Here is a 21,910-nt window from a genome sequence, read left to right as displayed (position 1 = left end):
CACTGCCACAATGGGCTCCGTGCCTACAAAGGGGCCGGTTCAAAGTCAACGTCTCCCTTCCCCTCCGTCTGTATATGAAAGGACAAGGAATGCGTTTGAGGGCCGGGGCGGTGTGGGATGGAAGGAGAGGCAGAGGGGGGGAGGGAGGCCTGGGAGGCTTCCCGGGGGGATGGAGAGAAAAAGTAAGTTGGCAGGAGGAGGGGGTCCAGCCCGGGAACAATAAATCAAAGGGAAAGGGAGTTACTGCCTAGCCAAGGAGCTTCTGAAACCCTGGGCCGCAGCAGGAGCCCGGGAGGAGCAGGGCTGATGGCTGCCATCGGGGTCCCGCAGAGAGATTTCCTCTGCCCGCTGGCAGTGGGGCAGGCAGCAGCAGAGCAGCAGTGGGCAGGTGTGCCCGCACAGCGCTGGGTCCAGCATCCTCAGCAGCACGGCCCAGGTAGTCCCTGGGCAGATTGCATCCAGCCCCGGCTGGGGAAGGTGCTTCACCACTCTGGGCATGGGACCCCCGAGGTCCAGAAGCCACAGGGCTCACTCAGAGCTGCCCGTGTCCCCACTGGCAGGGTTTTTGAATCCTTAGTTCATTTTCCTGGGGCTGCCCTCCCTTCTGGAGCAGTCTGGCACAGCCAGGATGGGCAGCCTGGTACATGTCCTGACAGGCGTCAGAACAGACATTAATTCCAGCTCATCCACTGGGCCATTTTGTTCCTAAGAGGAATATCATCAGGAGGCTCAGCTGTTCCACTTCCCTGACATGCAGCAGTGCCATGCGCTGGGCCAGGGGCTGCTGCTGGCATTGTGGATACCAGTCCCTAGATGCCAGTGCCTGGATGCCAGCTGTGGGTGTGAGTCTCTGTCTGCCAGCCCTTGGGTGCCTGTCCCAGGGCATCACTCCCCGGGTGCCAGTTCCTGAGTTCCAGCCATCTCAGCAGCCAAAGCAAGTGCTTCATAAATATCATCAAGCACCTTCCCCGAGTTCCCCTGCCCACAGCCCCATTCCCACCCCGCCGCGGGGGAGGCTGCTCCAGCCTATCTCTTCACCATATCTCCAGTGCGAGACGGCAGCAGCTCCCGCTAATCCGGGTTAATAAACAGGCAGCAGTGTCGGCAGCAGGATCACTCCCTGCCTTGCTCTGGCTGGGATCACGGGGTGCTGGCAGCAAGAGCACTCCTCGCCCTGCTCCAGCTGAGGCCAGGGGTGCCCATGCTGTTGGTGCCTGCCCGTATGCAGGAACTGGCGTTGGGCAGAGGCCGATGTCATGGCAGTGTCAGGATCCGGAAGGTTCCTGGTATTCCTTCCCTGGCAGTGCACTCTGAGCTCTGAGGCCTCAGGGACAGACACACTCCTCCAAGCCACAACCCTTCTCTGCAGAGTGAGAAAGAGAGGAATGGTGAGACTGTAAGGGGCCTCCGGAGCCTCATCTCTGTCCATGCTCCCCAAGGAGCTAAGGCCCAGTCAAGAAGACCAGGCATTAAGAGGGGCAAGAGGTGATGGTCAAGCTCTAGACCACCCCTGCTGCTGCACGATGACACTGGCATCGCGGGGCTTGTCCTCTGTACTGGCGACAAGTGACTGCCACAAATGGATAGGCTGCCCTCACACCAGCCCCTGGCACCAGCCACCGACAGCTCCTCAAAGCCACCCCGTTTCTTGCCTAGACTCCCAGCGCTGGGAGTTCCCAGTGGGAAGACCCCGTGGCTGCTGCTGTCCCAACACTGGCGCGGTGCCCCCGAGCTGCGTGGGGCCGGGGGGGTGCGAGGGGCGTGGGTGTCCGGGACTGGAGGGGTGTGAGACCCCGCGGCAAGATCGGCGTTTTCTCCCTCCCTGTCCCATCGGGGCCGCCCCGGCCGCCTCCCCGCCGGCGCTGGGTGCGGGCCGGCGCTGCCCCCTCCCAATAGCACCTTGTGTCCGTGCCCCCCGCCCCCCTGGGGGATCAAGTTCACGCCCGACCCACCGATGCAGGGCCCAATGGGGCCGGGGCCTGTCTCCATCCGGTCCGGCCCGGCCCCGCCGCTCTCAGAGGCCCCAGCGGCGCCCCAGCAGGGAGGCAGCGGCCGGCAGCCCCCGCATGGAGCCCTAGGGCAGCGGGCGGCGGGCAGCATGTTCAGCCCGGACGGGGGGCTGCCGGCCGCCCCCTTTGGCCTTCTGACGGACGCCGGACCTCCCTTCCCCCGTGGCACCTTCGACGGGGCGCCCGCTCAGCCGCTCTTCTTCCCCTTCGCCGCCACCGCCGAGCCCGAGCCAGCCCGCGACCCGCCGCCGGCCCCGCCGCCCTGCCCGGGCCGCCCTTCCCTGGCCCGGCTGCCCCTGCCTTCCCTGGCCCCCAGCTCTGCCCCGCCGCGCTGCAGCCGGGCTCCGGCGGCCCGTCGGGGCTGGGCAGCAGCGGCAGCTCCAGCGGCGCCGCCAGCGAAGGCGGACACTCCAGCGACAGCGGTGAGGAGGTGAGACCCGACGGGACGGGGACGGGGCGGGCTGCCGTGCCCCGCTCCTGCCGTCTGCGCGCGGTGTGCCCCTGGGGCTTTCCTTCTCGTCTGGAGCCGCGGTTCACCGCCCCGTCGGCAGCAGCTGCCGTGTGCTCTCGCGCACCGCCGAGAGCCGCCGGTGGCACCTGTCGGGGCCCACCGTCGGGTGCCCCCGGCAGAAGCCCTGACCCAGCGCTGGGACTCGTCCCGCATGTGTCAGTCTCTCCGCAGGGGTAGAGCTTTGAGGAGGCTGCTTTGGGGTAAGATAGGGAGTTTTGGGGACTCGGGAGAGCAGCTTCCCGTACGCGATGTGGCGGGGCAGTCCCGGGTTGCGATGTCAAAGGTCGGCTCCGGCGTGGTACCGGTACCACAGCGCGATTACCGAGGGCTCCTGGCCACTCGGTAATCCCGTCAGTCCCCTTCGGTCGGCTGCATCCGCTCCCGCACCTCCACGGGCACTGAAGTTTGTTGGGGCAGAGATAGCCCGGAGATGAGAGCAGGAGGAAGACGGGGGCAGCAGGGCTGGTTCCCGGCACGACTAAATCTGTGGTTTGGGCTAGTTTTTAATATTTTTAATATTTTCAATGTTGACGTATCACGATCCCGCCGCGGGGAGGGCAGCGGCGGCCGATGCCGGGGGCTGGTCCCTGGCGCGGCTGGGGAGGATTGGCGCTGCCGCCGGCGGGTGGGAGCTGCGGGAGGTCCCACGCCCGATCGATACCTGTGTGTCCTCGGGCCGCAAGCGGCCGCTCCGGGTGGGAGGTGGTCAAGAATGGCATTTTCTATTGCGGACGGTGATCTGGGATGGCATCCCTCCTCATTGGGAGGGATGCTCTGAGTTTACCGGCGCCGATTATACATAGCCAGAAACTAATAGCCGTGGCTCGGTGACAGGAAAAACTCTTGAAAAACCCGAAACCCCGCTGAAAACGTGTAAATTGGGTAAAAGGCTTCAAAATGACCCCGTAGAGGCTGAAGGCTGCGCGGCAGGAAGGTGGGAAGCGCCTGGGTAGCTGCTTGCCAAAACAAGAGCCAGCTGGTAGCAAAGAGGCGCTTAAATTGCAGCGGCTCCGGGGCGCTTCTGTCCCTCTCCTCGCGGGAGTCTTTTCCCTGCTCGGGACGCAGGTGGGAGAGGCTGGTGAGAGGCTGCCTCAGCCCGAGAGCCGCGGGGAAGTGGCGCATGCCGCGGGAGAGCTGAGCGTCCCCGTGCGCACGTGTCGTGGGGTGAGTGAGAATGGGGCGAACCTGGGGCTTGGCCGAGGTGATCATTGCTGCTGCCTCTGGCCAGGCCAGCAGGGCGCGAGACAGAGGACAAAGGGAACCTTTCCAAGGCGTGTTGAGGCAGAGCAGGAGCTCTCGGTGCCCTTGTGCTACCCTTGGCACCGCCGCGCCAGATCGGGTCAAGCTGAGCAGTGTGCGTGGTCGGGGTGGGTCCTGTGTGACCCACCTAGTCCTGTCCCTAGTCGGTGTCAGTGCTCGAGGGCTCAGCCGAGCCGCCTTCTACCGCTGTCCTCCGGGGACCCCAACAGACCCTGGACCCGGGGCACGAGTTTTCCCTTCTCAGTGTCTTTCTGCCCTTGCCAGGACGCGCCAACCTCAGGAGAGCTGGAGCAGTTCGCCAAGGACCTCAAGCACAAGCGCATCATGCTGGGCTTCACCCAGGCTGACGTGGGGCTGGCGCTGGGCACCCTCTACGGTGAGGGGCGGGGGGGTGCGGGGGAGGGGAAAGGCCCTTGCGTTACCCCACAGCCGGTGGAAAGGGAGAGGCCCGCGAGGGATTTGAAATCACTTGGGATAACGACCCGCAAAGGAGGCATCAATCCCCACTCCTGGGCCGGGGCTCCTGGAGGGGTATCTCCAGATCTGCCGTGAGATAGGAGCTTCGAGCTCACGGGTTTAAAATAGCTACAGTTGCTTATTGAGACGTCTTTCAGGGGTTTAATTCCCTGTTGAAGGAACAGGGAGAATGCCTTTCCTAGTCACAGGAGCAGGGCAAGCTTGGGGGTGGTGATCCTGGGGAGCTGTGTGGTGTGTAATGCCCTGCCTGCCTTGGCCGTGCAGGGAAGATGTTCAGCCAGACAACCATCTGCCGCTTCGAAGCGCTCCAGCTCAGCTTCAAGAACATGTGCAAGCTAAAGCCGCTGCTGCAGCGCTGGCTCAATGAGGCGGAGAACACGGACAACATGCAAGAGGTGCAGGGCTGAGGGGGCTGGGAGCCGGGTACCTGCAAGCCCTGAGCCACAGATTCTCCTGCCTCTCCCACGTGCTTTCAGGGAGAGAAGAGGGGAACAGAAGGCATCTTGTGCCACAGCACCATCTTGCTGCATGGCTTGAGTTTGGCTTGAGGGCAAACCACTGGGTATCGCTTTCTGTCAGGCGGGGGAGGAAGCCCAATCCCCCTGCAGACATGCTGTGATTGTGACAAGCTCCCATTTTGAGTAGCCAGGTGCTGATGGAATCTCAGATAGACTGGTATTATGCAGCTTACTGCTCCCTGGGGAACCTGGGTGGGATGTGGAAAGATGTGTCCAGCTTCACTGCTGGCAGTGTTGGGACACTGGGAATGGCCCCAGTCACAGTGGAATGATGCTCAGTGGAGAGTCACAAGGACACAATCTGTGCCTCAAGCTCTGCAGCCAGCTACACGTGTTCCAAGCCTGGTGGAGACTCTTCCACCTGGTAACAAAACATGTTCCCTGTCTCATTCCCAGATGTGCAATGCAGAGCAAGTACTAGCCCAAGCCCGGAAGAGGAAACGCAGGACCAGTATCGAGACCAACGTGAAAGGGACACTGGAGAGCTTCTTCCGCAAGTGTGTGAAGCCCAGTCCCCAGGAGATCTCCCAGATCGCTGAGGACCTCAACCTGGATAAAGATGTATGTTGGGAGGGTGGGGAGGATGGGTGCCCTTACGATGCCAGCTCCTGGGCACCTGACAGTTTGATACTTTAGCTCAGAGCAAAAATGAAATGCACATGAAGAGATGCAAACAACTGCCCTTTAGCTGTGCCAGACAATTAGGATATGTATGGCTTATCAATGTGAAAAAGAAAAACCCACTTGGTTCCAGAAAAGACTTTGTTCACAGATTAAATATTTAAAAGTTAAGAGACAAAAACAGTTCCTAGACCCAACTACAGGCATCCGTTTTTGTGTATATGTGCATAAATATGTGAAAGTAATCAGATAAAAGTAATCCTTTGATACTAATTAATCTCTGAAGAAGCTGATTTTTGATCCCAAGAACCCACATGGACAGTTACAATGTTTTTTTTCTGAAGTGGAAATGCACCAGAAGAGACAAACCACAACCCGCTAACAATGCACAAGTTTGTGTGTTGGCTTTCTCTGGCTATGCTACCAGTCTTTAGGGAGGGAGGAGCCTTTCTTTTGATTTGTTACCTTCTTTCCTGTTTAACATTTGCCATTTTTGTCATCTCTCAACTCTGGAAGCAGTGAGAAAGTGCTCATGGCTGAAGTTTGTTTGAGCTGAGCCTAGCAAGGCGTTGTGACAGGGAGGGGGCTGCACTGGCAGTTTAAGGTGCTATGGAGATCTGCCACCAGCAGAAGGGTCTCCTTGTCACCCACATGGTGTGGCTGGGTCACCCCCTTACCCTTCTCTGTCTCCCTTCCCACAGGTGGTCCGGGTCTGGTTCTGCAACCGGCGTCAGAAAGGCAAACGGCTGCTGCTGCCCTACGGCAACGAGGCAGAGGGGATGATGTATGACATGAACCAGCCCCTGGTGCCCTCCACTCTGCCCATCCCAGTGACGTCCCAGGGCTACAGCCTGGCACCCTCCCCTCCTGTCTACATGCCGACCTTCCACAAAGCTGAGATGTTCCCTCAAGCGCTGCAGCCTGGGCTCTCCATGAGTAACAGCGGCCACTGAACCAGGGGCTGTGGGCTCACTGCAGGTGGGCTGGTGCTCTGAGGCAGCCCCCCTTGCCTTTGGCTCACACAGGCATAGCCCTGCTTCTGCTTGCTGGGCTGATGTGTGCGGCTTTTGGGGTGCGAGGGGCTGAGAGCCTGACCCAGGGATGGTGCCTGCTCTCTGCAGATGCTCCCAGCCCTTCCCTGTTATGTGAGCTCACTGGTCCCATCAGCGTTGGCCCCCCTCTGACCTCTCCTGGGGCCAGCTCCTCCTGCCCCACTGCACCCTCTGAAGCCACACGTGCCCAGGGCTCTTGAGCCCATGCCTGGCCCCAGCCGAGCTGCTCTCCTGCGAGACGCAGAAAAAAGTATTTTTTAGATTTTGGGAAGGGTGGGGGGAGGTGGTGGTTTTATTATTTTTTTTTAAGTTTTTGGTTGTAGTTTTTAAAAAGCAAAAAAATTTGTAGTGATCTAGTTTCCCAGGTGTCTCCTTCCGCCCTGTCATGTAGAGAAGGGCTGGGGTGCCATGCCCAGGGCCCATGGCTCTGGTGGCTCTGCTGGGGCAAGGGGAGAAGGTGAGCCCCCCACCACCCCTCACCCGGTGGCACAAGAGAGCTTCACTGCTCTGTGGGGCAGCTGATACTGCTTGTTTGGGATGGGGGGTCCTCCCGAGTGCTTTGTGCCCAACATCACCTCCAGGCCCCCCTGCTCTCCAGCTGCTGTCCCCCACCCCAGCTGCCCAGACACCACCTTTCCCTGGAGGGCCCAGCCCTGGGGACCTACTCCACCCTGTCCATGCTGCTAGCATCCCTCACCTTCCAGCCTTCTGTAGTTAATGATGATTTTTTTTTTTTAATTTTTTGTTTTTAATCACATTCCCTCTGTCAGTGAAATAAACCTCAGAGTTCTTCGAGGCCTTCCTCGCATCCCTGTTCCTGCAGCCCAGCAGCTGAGGGTTGGCTGCATGCAGGGGTGCAGCAGGGCTGGAGCAAGGCACCCTAAGAAGGTGGACATGTCCCCATCACCCCATCATGCCAGCAACATTCCTCTCTTGGCTGCCTGCAGCTTGGCCTCCCCCCACGACTGGTGGCAGCTTTGCCCTGGAGTGGTATCAGCTTGTCAGAGCTGTTGCCCCTCAAAGCGTAGGGGGTCATCTTCCACCCAGTTCAAGCTGCTGGTTTGCTGTAACTGCTTCTGGGAAGGTTGGAAGCAGTGTGAGCTTACTTGTAGGCTGCTCCAGCAGCTGCCAGGGACAGAGAAGAACTAAGAATGAGGTAGCAGGGTGGGCAGTGAAGAGGTCTGGAAAGCTGGGGCTGTCCTCATTGTAGTGTGGTGCTGACAGGGGAGGGATGAACGTTCCAATATGTTTGGTCCAGCTGAGGCAATCTCTGGGGTGATAACCCAGCCATGCAGGTCCATTGAGCACGGAGCTGAGCTGGTGGGAGCGGGGATGTCTGGGGGATGATCCTGCACTTTTCCCCACCACACTCTCAGTTGGCTTGCCCCCAGTCCATTCTCCCGAGGCCCCATCCCCAACCAAGCCTGTAGGGAAATTTTTGGAAAGCCCTGTTTTTTCAGCTTGTGGGTGATAGCTGGAGCTTTGCTCTTTAGGGCTGCCTGGAATAGGGGCAACAAAGGCAGCTGCTCACAGGGCACCTTGGGACCCTGCAAAGGGCTGGGCTGGGCTAGATTCCACCCTTATGGGGCAGGGTCCCTCTGCATCCCTGCTTATCCCCAGAGCCTCCTACTTGCCTGCCCACAGGGTAGGGGCACAGCTGTGCGTGGCATCCATTGGAAACTGCCCCCTGTTGCTGCTGCCCAGTGCTGCCTGGTGCTTGAGGGTGCAGAAAGCTGGCAGGGTTAGGAGCAGAAATATGAGACTGATGTCATCTCCCAAAGGTTTGCTTCTCTCCACATTTCCACTCTGGTTTTCTGCACGCAGCCATACAAGAGCTGCAGCCCACCATGGGACCCCTACATCCTGCTACCCTGGTACCCCCTGCCCATGAGTACCCAGCATCTGTCTGTGGGCACCCACAGCCCCTCCTGTTCCGCTTCTGGTTGACCCAGAAAACAGCGGAAATCGGAAGCCACAGAAGTCAGAAGAGCAGTGTGCCCATCCAGCTGCCACCTCACCCAGGCTCTGCCAGGGTAGGGATGTCCCCTCTGCTGACTCTCAGTCCTGGGCACCCAGCAGCTTGCAGGGTGTAGAGATGGGGTTTGGTGACTTCAGGGCCACAGGGAAGAAAACTGGAAAGGAAGCTTGTGACAAATAGAATTATTTATATCAAGGGAGTTGACGGCACTGAGTAGAGGGGCAAAGAGCAAGGCACAGATGGAGCAGTCATGTCTTACCCCTTGTCCTGTCCCACAGCCCTGACAGCACCACTGATCCCAGATGGGTACTTCCTCTTGGGATGCCCATGGTGCAGGGTGCCCTCTTGCCCTCTGTGCTGGGTGTGGAGGGTGCCCATGGTGCAGGATTTCCCCAGTGCAATGTGTGCATATGCAAGTTGCCTATGGGACTGGCTTTGCTTCTGGGTTGTGCAAGCCTCCAGAGGCTGTCAGGTCACTGGCTTCCTGTCACAGCAGGGAGGGAGTGGCAAACAGTGTCCCTCTGCCTGCCTGGCAGCACTGAGATTGCTCAGAGCATCCGCTGTCCTGTGGCTTCTTACTGGCACAGTAGCACCCATGGCTCAGGGGTGGGGGCAGGAAATGGGTGTTGCCAGGGAGAGGGGGAGCAGATGCTGTCCTTCCTCCCTGGCCATGGGGTAAGTGGACCCCCCTGGGCTGATGCCCACTCCTCCAGCCCAGCCACAAATGTCACCACAGGGTCTCTGCTGCCAGGACTTTGGCACTGAGCAGGTGCTGGGGGGAAATTGAGGATCACAGGGGAAGGTTGGGGAGCTCTGAGCCACCCACCACCCCCCTGCCCTGCCCACACTACAGATGCACAGCCTCAGATACACTGACATTTATTTCCAAAGCACCACCTGGTCCTGCCAGCACCCTGGCAATGTGTTCAGTGTTAGGTTGGGGTGATAAGTCCTGTTTCACAAAAAATGAAGTTATGGGGCGTTGCTTGAAGTTTCAGTGTGACAACAGCTGGGTTAGGAGAAGAGTGGGGACTCCTGTCCTTGCTTCACATCCTGTGTGCAGGTGGGTGCCTCATGCACCTCCCACACTGCCTGCATTCATCCCAAAGGTCCCAGCACACACTAGGAGTTGAACCAGCTCTGCAGGTCAGGATAGAGGCGGCCATGGGGCAGGCGGGGGTAGGCTGTGCAGATGGCACAGATCCGCTCCCTCCAGTCTGTGTAGAGTTTCACACTGAACTTCCTCTGCCAGCCAAAGAACTGCTGGTAGCGGCTGGAGTTCATGGTCTTCAGGAAGGTGGCCAGCTCCTCCAGGGAGCCAAAGTCGTTGACATGGATGAAGGAGTCTGCAGGAACAAACTGCTCATAGTTGGCCCTGGGTGGCCCCAGCACCACAGGCACGCTGCCAGCCAGCAGTGAGTTCCTCCAGAGTTTCTCTGTGATGTAGTCCCGGTGGATGGAGTTCTCAAAAGCCAGGTAGAACTTGGACTTTGATATTGTTGGCAAGAGGCATTCCTTGCAGAGGGGCTTGTTGTTTGCTTTCCCGTATATATTCACATGGAGGTACCTGGAGAGGTTTTTGTAGACTTCAGCTCTTTTCTGAGTCCTGTGGTAGTTGCTGATAACCCAGGACACCAAGTTGGTCTTTGCAGGGATGTTCACAGTGGCTGACTGGTTGGGCACAAGCTTGCCATAGGGCATGAAGATGTCCGAATCCTGTCTGTAGGTCATCACCCAGTTGAAGGTCTTGTTCCATGCTGCTAGAGCTCTAGTGTTGGAGGGGGACTCCAGGGAGACCCACACCCAGTTCTGCCCTGGCAGCCTCTCCTTGGGTAGTTTGTCCCGGCCAGGCTGGAGGCTGGAATGGGGGAACACCACCACATCGGCCTGGTGCAGGAGCTGCCGCTCTGTGGTGAGCTGGCAGCCTGTGATGCTGTACAGCTCATGGCACACATCTCTGCTGAGATTGGGGACCTGCTTGGAGGGCCATTCCCACACCAGGATCACTAATGGCTCCCTGTTTTTAGAGTCCTCTCCAGAGCCCTTGGAGGGGTTGAGGAATAACCTCAGGTTCCAGAGGGTGGTTACAAACACCCCAGCAGTGACCAAGGCTATCACACCAGGCCGTCCCCATGGTGACCGTCGCAGTGGCAATGCCCAGAGCATGCTGGTGGGTTGGCTGTCACCTCATCGGGTGACAGAGCTGACACCTGTGAGACAGGAGAGGCCACTGAGGACCATCAGCTTGGCTTAGCAGGGATGAGGGGTGATGGGGAGGCACTGTGGCCAGAGGGGCCAGAGAAAGGGCTTCTTCATGAAGCCTGGGCCTCAGCATCACCTCAGGACCCTCTACTTCCCTGTACCACAGAGTTCCCCATGCATGTGGTGTCGCCCCATGGTTGCCTTTGTTCATGATCCTGTAGTCCCTTGTGACCTTTGGGGGAGCACAAATGCTGCTGGGAAGTGCAGAGTTGATGGGAAGTAGCCACCTGTGCCCCTCTGCCCCACCTGGCTGGCCCCACTACAAACAATCCTTGCTTGCTCTGTGCCTCAGTTTCTCCACCTGACACACAACTACAATCTCAATCCTTCTTGCTTTGCCCAGATTAGGTCAAACCTGATATGCAGCCAGCCTTGCCACTGCTGTGCACCAAAGGACAAGAGGGAATGTCCCAGTCCCACCTGAGTAGCCCCATGGTGGCACCTTAGCTGCGAAATGGGGTGACTGACTGAAGTCCAAAACTCTGATGAGGGCCAAGTTTGGCAGTGTCCTGCCCAAGAAGTGCCCACTCACCAGCATTCTCCTGGGACAACGGCAAGGAAATTCCCAGGCTTGAGGCGTCCTCCCCAGTCCCTAAGGGCATCACGAGCCCCACCAGGCTGGGGCCCAAACATTAACATTTTATATTTGGATGTCACAGATGGCCAGTGCCCCACTGTGTGGGCACAGAGGGGAGGGAGGACTGGGAGAGGAAGGAGGACAGTGCAGCACTTGGGGCTGCCGCTGGTGGGGCTCAGCTTGCAGGCACATGGGCCCCCCAGCCATGGGAAGCTCACTCTGCCAGGGTGCCCATCTGCCTGCATCAGGCTTCTGTGGTTTAACCAGCAGCACTGCGGGGAGCAGAGCAGTGGTGGAGGTGGACAGGGAGAAGGTTGGCTGCACTGGGGACCAGCCACCAGCTTCAGCCCCCTCTGGAGAGCTGGTCCCACTGCAGGGCTCAGAGCATTCAGCACCACAGGTAGTTTCTCTTTTTGTGGAAACCTCTGGAAACATGTGGGCTGCCTGAGCCGTGCTGCCAGCTGGGGCTGGGCCAGTGCCTCCAGTACTGGGGTCTCCTGGAAAGCAGTGCCCTACTTTCCCACCCACTGCAGCACTGCAGCTTGGCTGCAAAAAATCCCTTTCCCAGCTTGGCCCACTCCATCTGTCCTGCTAAAATGCATGAGCTAAGTTTAAGCTCCAGACAAATCTGGCATGGGAAGCAGAAAGGGCTGGGAAAGCTTTGCTGGTTCCCCGTACTGCACATCAGCGCTGCAGGTCTCTGTCCCCAGCAGCAGGAATGTTGCTTCTGTTTTGGGGATGTTGCCCCCATTTTGGGGATGCTCTGAAAGGAAAACCCCTGCTCTAGCAGTGGCAGGGGCCATGCCATTTCTCAGCCCCTCTCCCCTTGGTGGTCAGTAATGTTGGATTAAGACTTACTGTGATGGAGGTGTGCAAGGTGCCAGACCAGTCTGCTCGGGTCCTGCTGGGCTGGGCTGGGGCACTCAAGGGCTTCCTCTTTTTTCCGTTTTGCCTTGCCCCAGCCCCACAGCAGGTCCTTCCTGCCCCACGTGTCAGCTGGCACACCCCGCTCCCAGCACTTCCCCTGCACTGTGCTGGGGGTGGGTACCCTGTGACTGGGTGGGTGCCCCATGGTTGGGTGGGTACCTTCTGGCCAAATGGGCACCCCATAGCGGGTTCATGGCCCAGAACAAGGTGGGTGCCCCATGGCTAGGTAGGTGCCCTCAGCCTTGACAAGGTGCCCTCAGCCTTGACAAGGTGCCACCCATCTACCACTGACAGCTTGGTTGCAAACAGGATATCAACTCCCACTGACTCATCCTGAAACTATCAACGAACAGCCCCAAAGTGCCACCGAGCTCTGGGCACTGTACTGTCGTGGATGTTTCCTGACAAAACAGGAAAACCTTACTGTTTCATGTTTCCGAGCCCTGGGCACTGTCCTCTCCGGGAAGCAGGCACATGTGAGCCTCAGCAGTGTGTACATGGAGAGCTGCCTTCTCTGCTCCTGCCCCAGTTCTGCCCTGCTCCCTGTCTGGCTCAGTTTTGTCCTTTGCTGGCATTGCTGTTCAGGACCCAAGTCTCCATGAAAGCCCTGGCAGGCAAAATGATATGGGGAAACTGAGGCAGAGGCAAGGAGAGGAGCATCGAGGTGTGCAGTCCCTGGAGCTGGCAAGGGTGTGCCATACACCTTGGCACACATGGAGCTGAGAACAGGGCTCCAAACTGCTCCCTGGGGGTTCTCAGGCTGCTCCAGTACCTCTGGAATCTGCACCCTCATTCCTGCTGGCTGCCAGCCTCTTGGGATCCCTGTTGGGCACAATGCCATGCCACCATGCCACAGTATAGCAGGGCTCTGTGGTTTCAGTGGCACCCCAGGAGCCCTCAAAGGCCAACTGCAGCCCCAAGGGAGGGTGTTCCTTCTTCTGCAGTCATGTCCATTTCCTGTTATCTTTTCTCCTTTTCTGCATTTCTTCCCTTGCATGATTGAGAGCCCAGATACTACAGTCTGTTCCCAGGGCACTATTCTGAGCCTTGCCTGCCCTAGCCTTGCTGTCTGTGGGCAGTAGTCCCTGTCTGGCTGGAGCATTCAGCATCATCCTGCGCTGAGATGAAGCTTGAGAACCTGGGGCCACATGGGCTGGGGCCATTCCCCTCCATGGAGGACAGCACTGGAGACAGCATTTCCATAGGGTATTCAGGATGGCTGGTAGAGCAGCAGGGAGCTTTTCCTTGGCACTTAATAGCTGTCATGTGCAAGTGCTGTCCCAGGACACCCTGTGTGCAGGGACAATGCCCTGGGAGGACTTGCAGCCAGTGGATCCAAAGACCCTGACCCTGTGGCCCAAGGGACATGGCTCTGAGCCAGGCAGGGAGCCAGGGCCAGTGCTGCCTGGGTGGGTTGGGCAGAGATCAAGGCCAGGGGCCAGGCCAGGAGACCATCAGGAATGCTGGACAGCACCAGCACAGAGCAGAGAGGTGTATGTGTGTGAGTACTGCCATCTGCAGATGACTTCATACAGACAGGAGCTTGGCCACCCCGCAGGGAAGTCCCCTGAGAGGTGCTCAGGGCTCCGTGTTCCCAAGTCTTCAGGACCCTTTGTCCTTGGAGGAGATAGGCCACAAGGTCTTTGGAGCTTCTACACCAGGGAGGGGTTGGGCCTTGGGCTTCAGGCCCTGGGTCCTTGGAGGATTTTTGCCACAGTGTCTCCAGGACTGTGCTGCCTCATGGTACACTGCTGGGTCTGTCCCTTGCTGGCTTCTCGGCGTTTCCATGGCCATGCCAAAGAGAAGAGCGGCTGTGAAGCTCCCCAAGACCCACCCAGGGGCAGCAGGAGGGAAGGTGCAGGAGACCCAGGTCAGGGCTTTGACCCACCCATGGGTGCCCCCACGGTGCCCCTCCAAGTTGGGACCCACTCTGCTGCAGGACAGGGGCTTGGAGACGCTCCTTGTGTGGGCTGTGGGCAAACCATGCACAATTTTTTGTGAGGAGTCTAGGGTGACTGCATCCCTCCTTCCACAGGGACCTAGTAAAAGCCCAGCTCCCCTCAATTCTGGGCATCTCTGCTGCCCGTAGCCCTCCCTGTGCACCCAGCAACCCTCGCAAACCAATCACCCTCACCAGAGCATGGAGCTGGGCACACAGAGCCTCTCCACCACCACATCACCAGGCATCCTTTGTCCTCCTGGACCTCAGCAGTGTTTTGCCCAGAAGTTTGGGGAATAATGCTGCTTTGTGTTGGACAAGGGCAGCTTTTGTTAGCCCTGGGCAGCTGCCAAAGGGCCTGCCCTAAGCACAGGCACCCTTGGCAGCACCACTGGGGCTGGGGCAGCCAGAGAGGGATTCACTGCTCCTGGCTATACTTGGCCCACAAAGAACATGGAGAATGAGATGGTTACAGAGAGCTGGAGGAAAGGAGAGGGAAGGGGGAGAGAAGGCCAAGGGAGAGCAGGAAGAGGGAGGGACAGGTGGGAAATGGAGAGAACCAGAGGGACCAGAGAGAATGGAGAGAACCTCCAGAAAAGGGAGGGAAAGAAGGATGGGGAAATCGATGGAGGCAAGGCCAGATGGAAAGAAGAAAAGATGGCAGGAAGGAGGAAAAGAAAGAGGAAAGGATGGAAGGAAGGATAGATGGGTGGATGTAAGGAAATATGGATAAGAGGAAGGATGGATGAATGGCAGGAAGAAAGTGGATGGATGGATGGATGGATGGATGGATGGATGGATGGATGGATGGACAGATGGACGGGTGGACAGATAGATGGACGGAAGAAGAGTGGATGGAACTAAGGAGGAGAGCTGGCCTGGTTCAGTCCTTATTGCTGAGGGCATCCGGCCCTGGGTTCAGAGCTGACATGAGACAGATGTGGCAGCAGGTTGGTCCCTCCAAAAACACCCGTGGACGCCCCAGCACATGCCCGTGGGACAGGTCAGGCAGGAGCAGGGTGGGCAGCATCCAGGAGGAGGGACAGCCGTGGCACCCCGGTACACAGGTCCCGCAGCCACGGGCCAGTCCTTCTGTCCTGGGGGAGAGCCAGGGGCAGAACGCGGAGGTGATCTGTGTACGGGCAGCGGCTCGAGGGGAGCGAGGATTCCCTGGCCCCTGGGGCAGCAGGCCCACTCTGTCCAGCCAGCACCGGGCCACTGTTGCCGGGATGAAGCAGGCCCGGGCCGCGCCGTGCCGGGGCCGCCGTGCGGGCGGAGCGGGCGGCTCCGGCGGTGCCTTTAAGGGGCGGCCGCCGCGGGCCGGGGGTGGTGCTGGTGCTGCGCAGGGTCGGGGCGGGTGCGGCGGAGCCAGGCCTTGGCCGAGGCTGCTCCGCTTCCTCGCAACCCACGGCAAGCGGCGGACGCCGGCCGGGGAGGGGATGGCGGTGGGCGGCGGGTGACCGCGGAGCTGAGCGCGGCGCGGCCCTTCGGCGGGGCCGGCCCGACCCGACCATGGGGTTCCTGCATCAGCTCCATCTTCTGCTCTGGAAGAACGTGACACTGAAGCGGCGCAGCCCGGTGAGCGGGGGCGGAGGGGCCCTGCAGCCCCGAGGGGCGAGGCCGGGTCCCCGCGCAGAAGTGGTGCCGGAGGGTTCCCCCAGTCCCTGGGCCCGGCCGTGTCCGCCCGCCTCGGGCCGCCCGTGCCCGAATCCTGCGGCTCGGCGCGCCCCCGGGCCCCTGTGCGGCACCAACAGCTGGGGCTCGCCCGCTTCGCTTCGTGTCCGTGAGGCCGCCCGGTCCCGGGGGCCGCAGGAGGAGGAGGGCTGGATGTCGCCCCCCCCGCAGTGGGATCGCTCCCCGAGCCCCGATACCGGCAGGGTATAAATAGGTTCTCGGTCCATATGTGGGTCGGAGCCGCCTATCTTCCGTGGGCTGGAGAAAAGGCAACTTCGTGGGGTGGGCCGGGGGCTGGTGTGTGTCCCTCCCGGGCTGGCAGAAGGGGCAGGATGGCATCGGCCGTGCCGGGGCCTCGGGGCCGCTGCCGCCCTGTCGCAGGCTCCCTGTGTGGGGTCATCCCTCAGCCCCCCGGGGATCCTGCGCTGTGGGCAGCGGGTGGGTGCGCGGCCCCAGCGAGCCGGGTATTTTTAGCGGCTGGGGGAGGGGAACGAGCTGCTGCTTACAAGCTGGCATCGCTTTTCTTTTCCCTTCCCAAATATCCCGCAGGCCCGATCCTGCTGTTCCTCACCGGCACTCGCCAGCACCAGACCCCATGTCCTGGTAGCCGGAGCAGCAGAGGCCCCTGTGACAGGAGCAGGGATGAGCCTGGCGCTGCAGGCAGGTTTCCCTGCACTGACAGCCCCGGTGCCCCCAAAATGGAAGGGGGGGATGATGCTGTTTGGCTGAGTCATATCCCCTCTTTACCCTGAGCAGAGTTGCATGGCCATGGCAGGGGCTGTGTTAGACCCTTGCCTGTAAGGATGAGCAGCCTGGCATATCTGGGCCCTGGCACACACCGGCTGACCTGGTCTTGGCTTCCATGGCCATTGGGTTACAGAGTGGGGGTGCACACAGCTTTTGGGGACCCATTTCTCCGTGACCCTCCTTACCAGCCCTGTGGGCAGCGTGGGGGTGCAGCGCAGGAAGCCGTGACCAGAGGAGGAGGAGGATGAGGAGCCCAGGCCCCATCACCTCCATGGGTATGGACTGTTGCTGGAGGGCCGCTGCTTCAGGCAGGGTATGGAGCAACCCCTCCTTGCCCGCCCAGTGATGCCATGAGTGCAGGGGACCAGCTGTGAGCCAGGACAAGAGCTGGTCCCAGTGCCACGGGTGCTTATGGATGGATTTGATGCAGTCCCTAGGACAGCTGTGCCCTGAGGATGCACGTGCTCCTGTGTATGTCACCTCTTTCCTTGTGCTACTGCTGTGTGTCACTTGGTGTCCCTGCTCTACACAGGGGCCATCATCCTGCCCACTCCGTGGGGAGCTCTGCCCTCTCCGAGCAGTGCTGGGCTGAGCTGCCAGTGGTGGCTGGCCAGGGCAGAGCCAGGCCCTGTGTGGTGGCTGCGCCTGGCATTCAGCAGTGGGTTCCCCAGTGTGAGTCTGTCCTGGCAGTGGCTGCAAATGAATGTTTCACTGTGAGAAACCAGATCCCACTGGGGTGATCTTAATGCAGCAGCCAGAGGGTGGGAGACTGGAGCAGCTGCTGGGTGTTCACCCAGGGGTTGCTGGGTTTCTTCCAGCCTCAGAGAGGGAGTGTGGGTACAGCAGCTGCCTTTTGGTACATCCTAGTGCTGCAGGTGCTCCCCTGGGGTCAGTCCTTGCCACCGTGTGCTCCTCTCCCAGCAATAGGTGGAGTAGCAAACCCAGTGCTGCAGGGTGGGGTGGGAAGCAGACACCCCAGGTTTGGCTGGGGGCTCTGGGCTGGGACTTGGCAAGTGGAGCAGTTCTGTGTTCTGCCTATGAATGTTGGTGGCCTGGGGGTGTTCCTATTGTCCCTGGCAGCAGGGGCTGTTCAGGAGCAGGATTGCAGTAGGGTACAGCCATGGTTTTGGGACAGATTTATTCATAGTTTAGGCAGACTTTCATATTCACAGGCAGACTTTATATTAATTTATTAATAATTAATATTAATTTTTTAGGTGAGGGCTTGTCCAGGCCACTTATGGGTGGATGGTGAGTGCAGGGAGACCTGCAGCATGGCCAGGCACTGTCCCTGGTCAGTGGCACCTCTTTAAGGCCCTGTTCCCAGCCCATGGTGGCTTTGGACCTTGCCTAGTGTGGCTGAGCTGTTCCAGGGAGTGCTCTGGGGTTTGGTCCTGATTTTGTTCTTCCCAGAGCATAAATTCAGGCAGGAACCCTGGGATGATGGAGGTCTGAGCAGAATAGCATTGGTGGCTCTTGGCGGAGGGAAGCCCAGGCTGTGGGGTCCTTTGGGGGTGCCCATGGCAGCCCTGGGGATTTCTGGCTGTGCCTTGAGTCTGCTGGGACAGGAATTGTTAAAGGATGGGCTCTCCCATGACTTTGGTATCTGGTTTAAACCTATGTGTATGTGGTGACTTGAGAGAGCACCTGCTAATTTTACATCTGGTTGGATGTAAAATTAGCAGGTGCTCTCTCAAGTCACCACAGGCACAGTTCAGGATGTTCACCCTCCTGCCCTGGGGCTCTTTGTATCCATTCATTTGGGATGGGCAGGCAGCCACAGCTGGAGCTCCCAGTGATGGAAGTGTGCTGCCAGTTTGCTTGGTGCTGGGGAAGGGTTGGTGGGTAGGTCAAGGTTCTTTTGGGGGAATGGTGGGAGCAGTTCTATGCTGTTTTGGTGCTGCAGTGCAGTGGTGGGGCTCCCTGTGGCACGGGCCCTGGAATGAGGGAAGGGGTATAGGGAGAGCTGATAGCAGTGTGGCTGTTCTGCCCCATGCAGGATCTGTGCCTTCTGCGCTTTGTCCTGAAGATGGAAAACTCTCCACACAGAAGCTGGCAGATCTGTCCCTTCCCCCTGGCTGATGGCAAAGAGCTGGGGCGAAGCTGATGCTGCCAGAAAATGAAAGGCTGAAATTTGGGTTGCTGGGGGGCTGTAACATTGCCTCTGCTGGGGTGCAGTGTCCCTGGGATCCTGTGCCTGTGGCCCTGCCAGCTCCTGCTGCCAGGGCTGGGAGGATGCTAGTACTGAGTCCTGCAGCAGCAATCAGTTGGGTACTGCCCTGGCTGTGGGTGCTCTTTGCCCTGTCGCTGTTTGCAGCAGGTGTGGCGAGGGGAAGCACGGGTTTGGCAGGGGTGTGGTGGCCCAGCAGTGTCTCTGTGAGTCCCTGTTGGCACAGCAGCCGGGCTGCAGCTGTTGTGGAACACCTTCGTCCCCGCTGGCTGCTGGCGCCTGTGCTCAGGTCAGGGGAGGGTGGCCATGTCCCAGTGCTGTGTGGCCTTTGCACAGGGCATTGACAATGATGTGCCCTCTTGGCCCAGCACACAGGGCCTGGCTGACACTGCAGGAATGGGAAGAACTGTGGTGGGTGTTCCTGGGTCCTCAGCTCAGAAGAGTTGTTGACAAATCCCAGGAGGAATTTCTGGCTCCTCCAGCCTCCCCAAAGAAGGATTCCAGGCTGCTGTGCCAGGGCTGTCAGGGGTGGGGATGTGTCCATGCTGGAGGCAGGGGGTAGTGGGACAAATGGACATAACTGGAAGTGACCAGAGGCAGAGGTGAGGGCGGCGAGGCCTTGGCAGGATGGGAGTTGGCAGCCCCTGGACCTGGCCTTGTCTGTCCCTGTGGGACAGGTGACCTTGAGGAGGCCTCTCAGGCCCCACCTGGGTGGTGACCATCAGTCCATGGTCAGATTTCCACTGGAGCTGGGCGGCTTGGCAGGAGGGAACTGAGTGGACTTTTGGGTGACAGCCTTTGACAGGAAGAGCTGCCTCTGCCTGGCCTGGCTGTCCCCATGAGGACTGGCTACTGGGTCATGAGTGTTGCCACATGCTGGGGACACCAGTGGAGTTGTGCAGTTGTTCATGACCTGACACCCATGTCTGTGCTGACCCTGGCTCCAGCACATCTCCCAGCTGTCCCAGTGGTGGCCGGAGGGTGGGCACGGTGGCACCATTGAGCTGGGCTGGGCTGTTTGCTCTGTTTGCATCACTGGCTTTCTGACCTGGCTGTGTGGGAGCTGTGTGTCGTAGCAGGCATTGGTGCCTCCTGCTTGGCCTCTCCCATCTGACAGTGTGGCAGAGGATGAGCGTTGAATCAGTGTCCCAGTGCTCCCGGAAAGACATGTCCCTCTGCTAGGGGCCAGCACCCTGCTGTAGCACCCACCCAGCTCTGCATCCCTGCTGGGGGAATTGGGCAGGACCCCACAACCCGTGCTTGCAGCCAAGGGCAGGGCCAAACGTGGGACACGTTACCCCACTGTCTGTAAGTTGGCAGGTGGACACCCAGCCCTTGTGCAAATCTGGACAGTGCCTATGACCTCATCCTGCTCACATACAACCAGGCTGAAATGAATATGTGGCAGGGGATGTGCGAGAAGAGAATGCCACCACCCAGGAGCTGTCCCTGGTCCCCACAGCCATTGTCAACTGGTACAAGGGCTCCTGGGACCAGTGTCCCACCCTTGGTCCTGCACCTGTGCTGTTGTCAGGAGAGATGGGGAGCAGGGGATGGGTGGCAGAGCAGGGCAGACGAGCTGGTGCAATCATAGCCAGCTGCTGGCAGGAGCTGGCCCCTCTCTTCTCCTCCCCTTGGCCCTTTCCTTCCTACTGGGGAGCATTTCTCCTCATCTACTTGCATCCTGGCCTTTCCTCCTTGCTTCCTCACACAATCACACAATGTCCCCCAGTGTCTTGCACCTGCAGGTGGGGACCCCACCATCCCCAGGCTGTACTGATGTCCGTGCCTGGTGCCTCTCTGGAAGTCTGAGCCTCCGGTGGGCCCTGCCGCATGCCAGTGCCCCTGGGGACCAGGGGTGCAGGGTCAGTGCTAGAGGTGCAGCCTGGTAGATAGCCATCAGCTGCCGTGTCTGCCCATCACCATGTCACTGTGGGTGCCAAAGGTGTGGGACAGCCTGCTGTGACACTGGGATATGTGGGACAAGGGGTGGGGACAAGGGACATCTCTGGGGATGGAGATGAGCAAAAGTCAATGACCCCTGTCAAAAAAATAAATAACAAGTAGATTCCAACAAGCTGTTGCCACCAAGGCCAGTCCCCACATGAGCCTGGTACAGGCCAGCATGGTTGTGTGGGGACGGTCCCCCCGGTGCCTGGGCACAGAGGCCCTGTTGTGTGCCTGGTAAACAGGCAGGGGGCGGGGCAGGGGCCTCGGGACAGCAGCCTGTGTCAGTGTGTCCCCTGCTATGCTGCCTGGTGCAGGAACAGTGATACCAGGGACTGTCCCTGGGACTGGTGCTGGCAGAAAGATGACGGTTCTCAGGCACTGCTCCTGGGGGCATTTTCCATCTCCTCCAGCTCTTCTTCCTCTTCAAAACCAGGAACTCTGGCATGGCGAGTGCAGCATGGGCAGCATCCACGGGTGCAGTGTTGCTCATCCCACAGAAGTAGCATTGTGGCCATTTGCTGGCAGGGACCTGGATGCAGGCCTCCCTCTGCTCACTGCCATTTGGGGCTGCTCTGACTTCCTTGACAGTGTTGGCAGCCCCTGAGTGGCACATGGGGATAATGTTGGAGACATGGGGCCTGACCCTGTCACCTGTTGGCAGCTGCATCCTTCATATTAAAGTCCATTGTTGCCTCTCCATGGGCTTGCCCATTGGCACTGGTCACTGGGAGGAGGCCAGTGTGGGTGGTGTAGGAAGCACCTTCCCAGCTGTGGAGCTGGGCACTGCTGTGTCCATGGGTGACAGCATTTTTAGGGTCTCAGCAGCTGCCTTGGGTCTGATCTGGCCCTGGAATGAGCTGAAGTTGGCTCACCTCACCCTGTGCCTCAGTTTCTGAGCCTGCAGTGGTTCCCTGCTCCTGGGCAGCAGGGTTGTGCTGTTTCTGGGTACTCCAGTGCAAAGTGACAGCAGCTGTGCTGGCAGTGTGCCGGGTGCTTGCTCCTGCCCATAGCTGGAGATGCTGATGCCTATCCCCAGGGCCTCTGGGCACAGAGCCTAGCCAGGACTTCTGAGCCACTGTGGCCAGGAATTTCTGGGGATTTGCTGTTATTTACCATATGCTGCCACTGGAAATTCCTTGCAGCCAGAGCCTTTTGGGAGGGCATGGAATGTGTACCAGGATGGCCCAGTTGCACCTGGAGCTGGTGGCAGGGCCTGGCTGAAATGAACTCTGCTCTTG

General features: G+C 59.4%; 3 protein-coding genes across 9 annotated transcripts in view; 2 read left to right on the top strand and 1 right to left on the bottom strand.

The window, feature by feature from the left end:
• The first annotated feature begins 1,984 nt into the window (after window positions 1–1,984).
• On the top strand, window positions 1,985–9,133 carry LOC120507361 (POU domain, class 5, transcription factor 3-like). Its single transcript, XM_039719885.1, is given in 6 exon segments — window positions 1,985–2,270; window positions 2,273–2,439; window positions 4,045–4,156; window positions 4,522–4,652; window positions 5,172–5,336; window positions 6,098–9,133. Coding segments are annotated over 6 exon segments (999 nt in total). The 5' UTR covers window positions 1,985–2,098; the 3' UTR covers window positions 6,350–9,133.
• Window positions 9,134–9,289: 156 nt separating this feature from the next.
• On the bottom strand, window positions 9,290–12,223 carry FUT7 (fucosyltransferase 7). Its single transcript, XM_039719883.1, has 2 exons — window positions 12,124–12,223; window positions 9,290–10,636 (listed from the first exon to the last, which is right to left on the bottom strand). The coding sequence occupies exon 2, from the start codon at window positions 10,590–10,592 to the stop codon at window positions 9,549–9,551; it is 1,044 nt and encodes a 347-aa protein (XP_039575817.1). The 5' UTR covers window positions 10,593–10,636; window positions 12,124–12,223; the 3' UTR covers window positions 9,290–9,548.
• Window positions 12,224–15,460: 3,237 nt separating this feature from the next.
• The window catches only part of ABCA2 (ATP binding cassette subfamily A member 2), a 34,142-nt gene continuing 27,692 nt past the window's right edge, over window positions 15,461–21,910 (top strand). For all 7 annotated transcript variants that reach the window (XM_039719838.1, XM_039719833.1, XM_039719835.1 and 4 more), the window contains exon 1: window positions 15,461–15,709. In XM_039719838.1, coding sequence (XP_039575772.1) covers window positions 15,644–15,709 — 66 coding nt within the window. In that variant the 5' untranslated portion in view covers window positions 15,461–15,643. The remainder of the gene's footprint in view (window positions 15,710–21,910) is intronic.

Source organism: Passer montanus, unplaced genomic scaffold (assembly GCF_014805655.1).
Source record: "Passer montanus isolate IOZ18808 unplaced genomic scaffold, ASM1480565v1 scaffold43, whole genome shotgun sequence".
Lineage (NCBI taxonomy): Eukaryota > Metazoa > Chordata > Aves > Passeriformes > Passeridae > Passer > Passer montanus.
This window is presented reverse-complemented; position numbering and strand designations above follow the sequence as displayed.